This window comes from Agelaius phoeniceus, chromosome 16 (genome assembly GCF_051311805.1).
Source record: "Agelaius phoeniceus isolate bAgePho1 chromosome 16, bAgePho1.hap1, whole genome shotgun sequence".
NCBI lineage: Eukaryota > Metazoa > Chordata > Aves > Passeriformes > Icteridae > Agelaius > Agelaius phoeniceus.
Genome location: NC_135280.1, coordinates 8,106,162 through 8,117,353, shown reverse-complemented (window position 1 = coordinate 8,117,353; position 11,192 = coordinate 8,106,162). Strand labels below are relative to the sequence as shown.

The 11,192-nt window shown below is 53.5% G+C and overlaps 1 protein-coding gene across 1 annotated transcript; it reads right to left on the bottom strand.

Annotated features, from left to right (window-relative positions):
- Positions 1–1,860: 1,860 nt before the first annotated feature.
- CLEC19A (C-type lectin domain containing 19A) lies at positions 1,861–10,538 on the bottom strand. The gene is made up of 5 exons (XM_054644043.2): positions 10,158–10,538; positions 4,558–4,723; positions 3,967–4,060; positions 3,075–3,207; positions 1,861–2,383 (listed from the first exon to the last, which is right to left on the bottom strand). The coding sequence occupies exons 1-5, from the start codon at positions 10,246–10,248 to the stop codon at positions 2,304–2,306; spliced, it is 564 nt and encodes a 187-aa protein (XP_054500018.1). The 5' UTR covers positions 10,249–10,538; the 3' UTR covers positions 1,861–2,303.
- Between the last annotated feature and the right edge of the window lie 654 nt (positions 10,539–11,192).

Here is an 11,192-nt window from a genome sequence, read left to right as displayed (position 1 = left end):
ATCTCCAAACACTTTCCCAAGGGAAGGTTTTAACCTTTCTTTTGAAACATCTCATACCACTTGCAGGGAAAAAAGACAGTTGTTTGGCTCGAGGCATACCAATCCCCAGCCGTGATGAACTCCCAGCTCCTCCAGACAGGAGGCACAGCAGGAACAGGGAAAGCAAACTGGGGAGGGGCAGCCCGGAGCCAGCACCGTGCAGCAGCATCTCCCCGTGGGTGTCTGTCCATGCAGCCCAGCCCGGCCCCAGGGGACACGGGGCTGTGACAGCTCCAGCACGGAGCCAGGAGCCCATCACACATCTCCTGCTCCACACTCGGCTCTCCAAACCCTCTTCTGCCACAGACCACATCAGCTTCATCCACCTTGCTGCATCCAAGAGCTTTCTTTTTAAACAGCTGGTTTCTTCACACACTGTTATCATCCATACATAATTTATCATTTTCAGGTGAAACAAAAGCCTCTAGAAACACATCCAATGCTGAAGTCCAGAACTGAAGACTACACAAATGGCTAACTTTCCATACAAATATATTAATAGTATGTTAATTTTGAAAATACAAAAAAAATATAATTTGATTTATATGTATTATCAATTATATATATATATATATATATAACAACATCAGGGATGACAGCACTTTCTTATTTTAGAAACTTTTTCCAGCACACACATTCCACTTACAACACCATTATTACCCCTACCAAATTTTCCAGTTCCTCTCCAAGTGGAAACACCCCAGCTGAAAGCTCCACTGCCATCTGAGGAAGCAGCTCCAAGCTCCCAGAGGAGCCTCAGCTACCGCCCTCAATTGCAGCCAGTGTGGTAACTCTGGAAAGGCTTGGTTTGGAATGCTGCATTTCTAAGATGGTGGCACCAAGGGGGACCAGACAATTTTCTGGCAATGCTTTACTCATCTTTGCAGGCAGCAGCTGAGATGGGTCAGACCCCAAGGCTTTGCCAGAGCAGGGGTAAAAGGGACTCATGGCTCCCAAGAGGGGGCAAGGAGCCCCTCTGGGGGCCCCTCTGCACAGGGCTACCTGCAAAGCCACCTGGGGGCTACAGGGCTGTGAGGGATCAGAGTTCACAGCCTGGGATCCCTGGGGAGCCCTGGATTTATTGTGTCTGACTGGCTGCAGAGTGCCCTTGGAGCTGTGTTCCCTAAGGAGGAGCCTGGTTTCCCCTCAATAGTGCTGCCTTTCCCTTGGGCCCTGGCACCAGCACAGCCCCACTTACACCCAAACCCTGCAAATCCATCCTTGTCCAAGCAGGAGCATCCCATCTCCACACAGAGCAGTTCAAACAAGGCACAGGAGCTGCCACAACCACACACACCTCCCCAGAAATATTTACCTGGGAGACAGAAAACTTCTGTGGTGCCAGTGCAGCAGAGGACATCAGCAAGGACTTAGGGAGAAAACATCACCCCACTAGGACACGGGGCTGCAGCAAACTCTGCAAGCTCTCCCCAGCCAGGACTGGGTTGTGAGGATGGGCTGGCCCCCAGCTGATGTGTGTTAGCTCTCATCTGCCCTCCAGCTACCCCAGAGCTCTCCAAGCAGCCAGGGCCAAATCCCTGCTCAGGAAGTGCTGGGCTCTGGGCACTGGGCACTGCCTGGCCCCCCACACCCTCCATGTGCCTCTGTGCTTGCTGGGGGCCAGGCAAAGGGCAGGGTGAGCACACAGGCTGCCCCACGCACCCCAAAAAACACTCAGGGTCTATAAAATAAACTTTCCTAGGCAGCTGCTTCCCCCCAACTCACAGAGCAGGTTGGGGAAAAAACAACTTCAACGTGAAACCCAGAGCCCCCAGGGAATCACTCCTACTCCAGGGCAAGAAAGACAGCGGAGCCTCCACCTGCTGTTTGCAGTTTATTTTAGCAGAGAGAAAAAGAACGTGGACAAGAGGCATTTTGCATAACTTATCAGAAAAGAACGCTTTTCCTCCACTCTTCACAGATCATCAGGCCAAAGCATTTCCTACACACGGCTATTTTTGGGTGCTAACAGTTTGGTGTACTGGTAAAATCACGGGTTTCCTCTAACACGCTGGGATGGTTGATCTGAAATCCAAAGCCAGACTCGGGCTTGGGGGCTCCTCTGCTGTTGAATGCAGCTCCTGTCAGTGCTGAGTGCCAGGCTCATCCCCACCATCCTCCAGCAGGGATTCTGCAGCCAGGGACTGGCTGGGGATCCAAGCAGCTCCACGGCTCTGCCAGCCCATCCATGTCCTGACTGCTCTAGCCCAGCACAGCTGGAGAGGTGACCCAGAATGAAGGGGGTGTGGGCAGCACCAGCAGCCTCAGTCCAGGGCCAGGGAGGGGATCTTGCACACAAAGGGGAAGGCTCTGCCACAGGCGTTGTCATTCCAGGAGCGCAGTGCTACCCTCCAGAAAAACACAAAGCATTAGCTGGAAAAAGGCAAACAGAGGGAACCATGCACTGCCCTCGGCACCAGGGCCTCCTGCCACTGAGGGAGGCTTTCCCTGGATGTGCTCCCATTTGTGCCATTCACTGTCATGCTTCCTCCCAGCATCCTCACCTGGGGGATGTGAGAGGGGAGGCCAGGCTCCAGCTTGGACTTGGCAGTGGAGGGGCAGCTGCAAACACAGCCCTGTTCCCCCCAAATTATCCATGGGCTGCCCATGCACAGACATTTAGGTACATCCTGGGGGCCTGGACACACCTGGCTGGTCTCACCAGCAGGGAGGGTGTGAGGTGGGATTTTTGCACAGGCAGGGTCTTGTCCCAATTCAGCAATATGTCCTGGCCCAAGCATGGGAGAGATAAGCTGGCAAAACAATGAGTGTTCCCACAGGTTTCCCGTGGGGGAGGGGAAATGGGGTAATTCTTCAAGGCAGCTGATGCTCCTGCCCTGCTGCTACTATGGGAGAGGGAGATGGGAGCAGAGGAAAAATGACTATGTATGCATGTAAAGAAAAAAAATAACATAATACTAAAAAATTAAAATGCAAATCCTCTGCCTGCCAGCAACCTCTTCAGAAAAGCAGGAGCCACGGTGGATTGAATTTATTGCCACACAAATAACACTGAGGGTGCCCTGGGTGCTCACCGCTGCTGTGTCTGTACCAGATCTGCACGCAGTCCTCCTCCTCGGGGATGGAGTGGATCCCATCGTCAGGCTGGCTGCCATCCCAGTACTGGTAGTCGTAGGAGGAGCCATCTGTCCACTCAAAGTGACCCTCCTGACATGAGGCCAGCAGAGAGAGGCTGTCACCACAGAGCTGTGACTGCAGAGGGTGGGAGGGCCATCCCCACGTAGTCCCCACCCCCAGTGCCGCACAGCCCAGGGACATGGACAGACAGCACTCAGCAAAGTCCAAACAGCATGTTTTGGTTTTACAACTGGAAACTTGCCAAGAATAGCCCCAGGTTTCACAGTGTTCTCACCAGGGGAAGCCCAGAAATCAAATCTATATATTTTTTAACACCCCCACCCAGTTCTCTGTTCCTTTTCCTTTTCATTTTCCATTCCTTTTCCAATATCTACAAGAAATTTGCTGATATGAGACTGTTCTCCTGATGGTGTCCATTTTTCTTTCTAATATATTGGACTATATATTTCCAACATGTCAGCTTCCAAAAGTCACAGAGTAGCACAAGAGAGCAATGGAACTCGGTGGTTTTTGACACTGAAGACCTTTTCAGTTTACTTGCTCTTCTTGGACCAGCAGTACAATACTCTTTCTATGGATCCAGTAATAAAATGTGATATGAGTAATTATTGGTTAATCTATTAATTCTAGTAACACTTCTCTTTTAAAAGCAGACTGGAATGGGTGAAATAACAAGTTTCTCCACGTGCTGCACCACGGACTCTATGCCACCTCCTGAATAAAGGGGTATAAGGAGCAAAGAAGAAAACCAAGTGGCTTTCCAGGAGGAAAACACAGAGAGGTGAAGTTTGCAAAGCCTTTTCCCACAGGATTCCAGGGAGCTCCCACCTGCCGTAGGTCGTTGAGTCCTGTCCAGATGTCGGTGGGGATGCCGGGCACGCGGCTGTTCACCAGGTCGTACACAAAGACGTTTTCTTGCCAGCTGGCAAAACAGAGCAGTACAGAGCAATCAACAGGATATGTCAGCAAATGGTCAGGCATGCCTCTAAGCACTCATCCTACCACAGGACCCGTGGGCAAATGGGTTCCCAGCCTCTTACTGCTGGTGGTTACTTTCCCAGGGCTGTGCAAGAGGAGCGTAGTGTTGGTGAGAGCTGGGGGAGAGGGAGTAGGGAAAAAAGCCTGTGTAATCATGTTGTACTTCTATCCCTTTTTCAACAGTAAAAAACCACAGTTTTGGGAAATTTAGGGAATACTATGCCAGTTTTCCTGCCAGTCCAGGAAAAGGCATTTATTTTCTATATTGCCTTTGTGTGACCTGTGCATGTGCCTTGACTGGGGCGCTGCTGCAGAGGGATGTGTGGGCTGGAACACGAGCCTGCAGCTGACACAGAGGCTGTGATGTGGGAATGGGACTTTGCCCCCAGTTTCCTTCTCCCCAGGCTGTGTCAGCGTGGGTGATGTTTCTGCACAGCTCACCTGTGGATGGAGGCCAGCTTGGCTGACCTGATGCCGATGGAGAACTCGGCGCAGTAGAGGTCAGCTTCAGCCCAGGTTTTGTTGATGGGGAAGTAGCGGTAGCAGTGCCCTTCGTACTCTGTCCAGAAGAGTGGGCAGGAGTAGGCATGGACAGGCTCAGGCATGGCTGGGGGCAGAGCACAGGACATCCAGCAGCTGGTGATGAGACAGCTTGGCCAGGAAGCTGAGCAGGTGATGGAAGCAGCAGTGCCCAGCCCTGCTCTGCCACCTCACCCAGGCAAATAACCACAAACACATCCAGGGAAAACCCAGCTGCTGCAGGAGCAATGCAAAAGTTTGCAGAAGTCAAAGTACGTTTTAAACAAGTTGTGGGTTCCTTGGTTTCAGCATCTGCCTAAATCAGGAGGGACAGGAGGGACATTCCGAGCTAGCATGACATCATTTTAGGCAGAGGATGCTTAAAATAAAGGCACTGACATTTGCTATTGGGAAAACCAAGATAAGGGCTCCTCTTGTCTCTATCAGCACCACCAGAGCCACTGTGCTGGGAGGGGAGCTGACAGACAGGGCTGTGGGGTTAAGGCCGTGTTCTGCCCTCCTGCAAGGACAGCCTGCACCTCCTCCTGCCAAGGAACCCCCCTCCATGCCCTGTCCCTGCCCCTGGACACAGCCATCCATGTAGGCACAGGATCAGCCAGCGCGGTGCCAGCCTATCCAACAGATATCCCACCACAGATAACAGCCTATCCAACAGATATCCCACCACTGATAACAGCCCTGCCATGCTGCTGCTCCTCCTCCCCTGCTGCTTTTCAGCACAGTGGGGAAGTTGTCCTAGAAGAGGCCCCTGTGGGGGCAGGATGTCCTTTTAGAGCCTTTGGAGTTGCCTCTGTCTGAACACAGCAGGGGCATTAGCATGTTGCTCCAACCTCCTCCATGTTCTGCTCCCCCTCATGTGGGGAGGATGCAGAACTCAGGACCCTCACAGAATTACCTCTCTTAGCTGCTGGTTTGTGAACGTGGGGGAATTGCCAGCCCCCACATCCCCAGGGAGCTGTGGCTGGGGTCAGTACTGCTGTGGAGGCGAGTGGGGCAGTGGGCAGGGTGGGTGTGCAGGGGGTGAGGGCAGATGTCAGATGCCATCAGACCATCCAAGCAGGTAACAGCCTCGAGCCCAGAGAGGTCAGGGTGGTGCCTCCAGCACTGAGGGGCCAGGGGAATGGCTTTCCCTGAGGGAAGCAAAACTGCCAGGAGCAGCAAGGGATGTGGCAAAGGAGGCAACAGCATGGAGAAAAAGAGAGGCAAGGTGAATCCAAAGCAGCTGGGTGAGCATTCATAGAGCCAAATCATTCCCTGTGCCAGTGCTGGCAGCTCTGGGTGATAATTTCATCTTTCATCAGCTCTTTCCACATGGGGATCTCTGAGTGTTCTACAAACAGCCACCAGCCAGCCCACGGGGTCCCTGCTGTCACATCCCCTCCCGGTGACAAACCACAAATGCAAAGAGCAATTTTTCTCCTGCAAAGAAAGAATTTTTTTTTTTCTCCTGAGCAAGGCCAAATCAATAGCCAAGCCCTGTGGGGCTGTCACCCCATCAACCTGCCTTGGGACCCCCAGGTACCCCTCCAGAGGAGCTGAGACTGGGGGCAGCTCTGCACCCAACAGCAACAAACCCTTGAGGGGCTCTGCCATCCTCAGCAGCACCAATTATGGGCTGTGGAGGATTAAAGATAAGGCCTGCTGGGCTGGAAGAGCAAAATAGCTTTTGGGGAGAGTGGGTAAGATAAAGACAGCTCAGCAGCAAGGCAGAGCTCAGTTCTCTGATTCACACCCAGCCATAACTGCACTGGGAAAAACCTTAGAACAGCCCAAGGAGACACAAATTACTTCAGTGGAGCAAGGGAGCAGGACCAGGAACTCCCAAAGCTGATGTGATTCCTGGAGCCAAGCCCTCCTCCCCTCATGATGCTGGCCAGGGTTCCCTGTCTCCAAAACCAAAGCAGAACAAGGGTCAAACCTTCAGCATGAGGCTTCAGCTTTACCACCAGGTCACAGGTGAGGCTTGTACCCCAGTCAGGACAGCCTGGGATCTGGTCCTGGCTTGCAGAGACTCGAGGCTGCTGTTCCTTCCTGCCAAGGACAGCACAGAGGTCTGTGCCAGACAAGGCACCACCAGCTGTTTCAGCAACTGGGGTTTTATTGTAGAGCCTTGACAAAATCCTCACCTCTGGCAGCATGGTGGCAAAATTCACAGGGCTTCACCCAGCAGCATCCCCAGCAAACGGAGACTTCACTCCCCAGTGCTAATTGCAGTGGGTGCCCCACTGTCCTGCCTCAAACCCTAACCCTTTCCCAATTCCAGGGAAAACCACCCTCATGTTTGCTCAGAGCAGCTGAGAGCAAGTCAGAAATTGAGAGAGCCCTGCTTTGTTATTCCATACTGGTTCCCATTAGGTAGCATTGATTTGATGAGCTTCAGTGAACCAGAGGTGCCTGAAGGAATTTAAGGTTAAATATACCAAAAAGGAAAATATGGGAGGTCAGCTTTTAATTAGCATCTTTTCTGTTAGGTCAGGATCAGAGGCTTTGTCTGTCTCTTTGGAGGAAAACCACTGGTCCCAGTTTACCAGGCAGGAACAATTAGGGGAGCTGCTTTATTTGAAATATTTGTAGCAGAAAAACCATAAGAAATCTGATGTAGGGTTGTGAGTATGGGGCCTACTCATGGCTCTACAGGAAAGCCTCACAACCTAAGCCAGCAGCTGTGTGTGGTATTTTGATCTAGAAGGTGACAGGGGAAGCATTTGGGGGCTTTTTAGATCAAATCCTCACTTTTAAGGAAAGTGAGAATTGGGTCTAAATGACCAGCAAAACATCAGCTCCTCCACACAGGGCAGGATCAGCACAGCCAGTGCCTGCAGCATGGGGGTTCCTGCCAACCCCAAGTCACTCCATCCATTTGTCCCCAAATTCCTGGTGAAAAATGACTGCAAGAATCCTTTCTCCCTCTTTTTATTTACAATGCAGCAGTTTTAAGGGCAGGACCATGTTTTAAAGCAGCTCCAGCAAAATAAAGACTTGGCTGAAGATAAGATTCAGATCAAGCAGCTGTTACTAACTCAGAAAAGCTGGAAAACAAATATTTGGGGTCAGAAATAAAGTTTTGTGCTCTCTGCATTTGCGTCAGTGCCAAATTGGAGCCTTTCTATTTATTTACTTGCTGAGCCCCACTGTAGAACTACCAGGAAAATCACTTTTCAAAATCTTACAGAAGCTGGCACTGCTCTGCCAAAAAAGTTTCACTTCCCCAGCTGGCTTATTTCCAACTAGAAATAATTAACTGAGAAAATCCTAGCCAGTTTCACAAGGGTTTCTCTTCATTTCAGGATGCTACTGGGAAAAAACCTACCACCAGCTGCATGGCTCCCCTGGACTCAGCTGGTGAAGAGCAGGTTTGCCCCTGAACACTTCATCCCAAGGAGCAATGCTGCCTCACTGGCAGGGATCTGCAGGTCTGAGACGTGAAATCTGAGGCGAGGAAAAGGTTGGCAAGAGATGCCCAGGCAAGGAGGGCTCCTGAGGGGCTGCAGCTCCATCAGAGGGTTTTGGACAGCAGACCAGCTCAGTGCTGGCAGCAGATGCTCTTCTTGCTGCAGAGAATCAAAGAACTCCATGTAATCAACAGCTGACAGCTTTCCTCAGATCTCAGAGGTGCTAGGAGACACCCCCTTGGCACATCCATAAGCTAATGCTGCCATCTGACCTGAGAAGGCAAGTGAACCTCTTCAGCTCTTGGCCAGCAGCTGGGTTTGGAGAGCGCCCATCAGCACCCCAAAGGCTCATCTGAAATTCATGCCAACAGAGAGGAGCTGAGGAGATCCTGTCATGGGGAAGTCTGGGGCCTGCCCAGGGCAGAGCCCCTCCACCAGGATCCAGGGCTGTGGTGGTGACAGTGAGGGATGGGCAGTGGTCCCAGCACCCTGGAGCTCACCAAGTCACCCCTCCAGCAGCAGGGCTTCACCAGGCTCAGCACTGCTGGAGCTGTGGGCAGCTGGAAGGGCTGGGTGAGACAGCAGGGCTGGGACAGGGGACCCCCAGAACCCATCCCCAGGATGACTCCAGCAGAAACTGCCTGTGGCTAAGCTGGGGGTGCCAGCTGAGCCAGAGGTCCATCCCACCACAGCCTCCTTATTGAGCAAACCCACAGAATAGGCATTTAAACAGGGGCTTGGAGGGCAGGAGCATGTGGCAGGGACTAAGGCACTGCTGTTGTGTGATGTTGGGATGCCTCCACTCACCCACAGCTTTAGAAGCAATTCCTGAAGCCCTGACATTCCATTCACCATGGGCAAACAATGCCACCTTCATGTTACTTGCAATATTTGTTTTTCATTAACAGATGAAAGAGTCTCACACTGAGCATCCACCTTTGAAGGATGTGATCAGGGGAGGGACCTTGGTCTCAGTGTATCTGGGGTTGTGTGGAGCTGCAGGGGAAGGAAGGTATGTCCACTGATGGACATGAATCTCAGAACTGGGCAATATTTTACACACCCTGAAGTGTTTTCAAGGCACATGTGACAAGTTTTCAAGTAAAATATTAAACATCAGATGAAGCACATTGGGAGGGACATCCTCTCACACCAAGGGCATTGCTTTGTAAAATTCTTTAATGAAACCAAGCTGGTTTTACAGCTTCAAATCCTCTGCATGTTTGGAGCTGTGAGGCTACAGCCAATACCAGCAGCAACGCTCTTGCAGCTGGCACTGACAGATTGAAGTTATCTTGCAGAGTTTTTTCCTCCTTAATTAGTTTTGGCAAAGCTCCCACGGATTAGGCGTCTGGCAGGAAAGCCAGGCTTGTATCGATCCCTTTTCTCACGATCTCACCAAACAGCACTTTTGGAATCCCTTTCCACTCACAGTCCCAGTAAACCCAACAGGGCTCAAGCAAACTTGCTGCAGCAACTCTCACTGGCACTGACACCGTGGAAAAGTTTGGAAGAAACCCAAGAGCCATTCAGCAGTCAGCAGCAGCTCGGAGCAAAGAAGGGGAATAAGGGAGAGAATCCCGTGTTTGTTTCACACGCAGTAAGTGTGAATAAAGGAGGAGCCTGTCGTGCTGGGCTGCATGGCCACAGCCCTGCACCCTGCATGTGTGTGCCTCATGCAGTGATTGCTGCCACAGCCCTGCACCCTCCATGCGTGTGCCTCATGCAGTGATTGCTGCCACAGCCCTGCAGCCTCCCTGAGTGTGCAAGGATTGCTGCCACAGCCCTGCAGCCTCCCTGAGTGTGCTCATTCCTGCCTCATTCCTCACCCCGGTACCACAGCAGGGCACGGCCCCGAGCCGCGGCAGCGCCTGTTGGCAAAGGCCGAAGAGCTGGCCTGGCACACAGAGACAAAGCCAGCCCAGAGACCTCTGGCATCCCGAAGCAAGGACCGGGGCTGCCCTTGGCACGTCCCCCGGTGAAGAAGAAAGTTGATTTCAAGGAAAGTCAGGGATTTCTGGAGCAGCTGCCGGCCCTGCGGGAGGCACACGCTCCTTGCCTGCCCCACCACGCCCGATGAAGTCCCGGCGGCCGGCGCCGAGCACTCACCTTGGCTGATCTTGATGTTGGTCTGGGGGAAGGCCTGCGCGGCCAGCAGGGCGGCGGCGAGCAGCGCGCACAGCGCCCGCCCGCGGCCCATGGCCGGAGCCGCGGGGGTCGCGCAGGGCTCGGGGTCCCGCCGGCTGCGGGTCCCGCCGAGGTCCGGCCGGCCTGGGGGGTCCCTCCGGGAGCGGGGGTCGCGCTCGGGCCGGGCCCCGCGGGTTTTGGGGCGGCCGCCGGGCGGGCCGGATATAGGGGCCGGGCTGCCCCCTCCCCCGAGCGGCGGCTCCTCCGCCCCCGCCCCCGGCCCCGCTCCGCGCAGCCCAGACGGGACCCGCACCCTCAGCGCTGCCCCAGCCCGCCCCCGGCCCCGCTGCTCGCAGCCCAGACGTGGCCGGGATCCGTGCGCTGCCCCAGCCCCGCTCGGGCGCACGCTGTCCCCAGAGCGCTGTTGTCACCCTCCTCGGCCGCAGAGGAGTGAGGACATCATCGCTGCTCGCACCCTCAGGTGCAGCCCCAGGCGGGGTTCGGTGTCCCCATCCCGCAGCGCCCCTCGGACAGCCCGTCACCTCGGGGGCGACAGACGGGACCCCGCTGCACACCGGGGAGGGAGGCAGGGGAAAGGCTCCCAGGGCAGCAGGGCAGTGGGGTTTATTAACACCTCAGTGCCCCATTGGGTGGTGCGTTTGGTTTGGTTTGGTTTGGTTTGGTTTGGTTTGGTTTGGTTTGGTTTGGTGAGTGGGGTTTGTTGGTTTTTCTCCCGTGTTTGGTTTGGGATTTTTTTCCCAGAGCCAGGCAATGCACTGACACACCTAAACAGCCTGGAAGAAGGATCCCCCAGCTGTGCCCGGGGCCCCAAGGCTGTTTCAGGAATTTGCTCTGTGCCCATCTGCCAGGTCCATGTTGGGTCCATGCCATCATGCAGCAGAAAACTTGATATGATACAACAGTCTGTACCCATATAATCCAGCGTGTCTCCTTCCTGTGGTCAACATTTTGTTAGACATAAACTTCAGATTTTTAAAAACACTGTATAAAATCCTT

Excerpts from the sequence above, each read along its gene's own strand:
- CLEC19A (XM_054644043.2), bottom strand. The coding sequence starts at position 10,248 with ATGGGCCGCGGGCGGGCGCTGTGCGCGCTGCTCGCCGCCGCCCTGCTG. Across the intron at positions 4,061-4,557 it reads AAGCTGGCCTCCATCCACAG|CTGGCAAGAAAACGTCTTTG; the intron begins GTGAGCTGTGCA and ends CTGTTTTGCCAG. Across the intron at positions 3,208-3,966 it reads GACTCAACGACCTACGGCAG|GAGGGTCACTTTGAGTGGAC; the intron begins GTGGGAGCTCCC and ends GCCTCATGTCAG.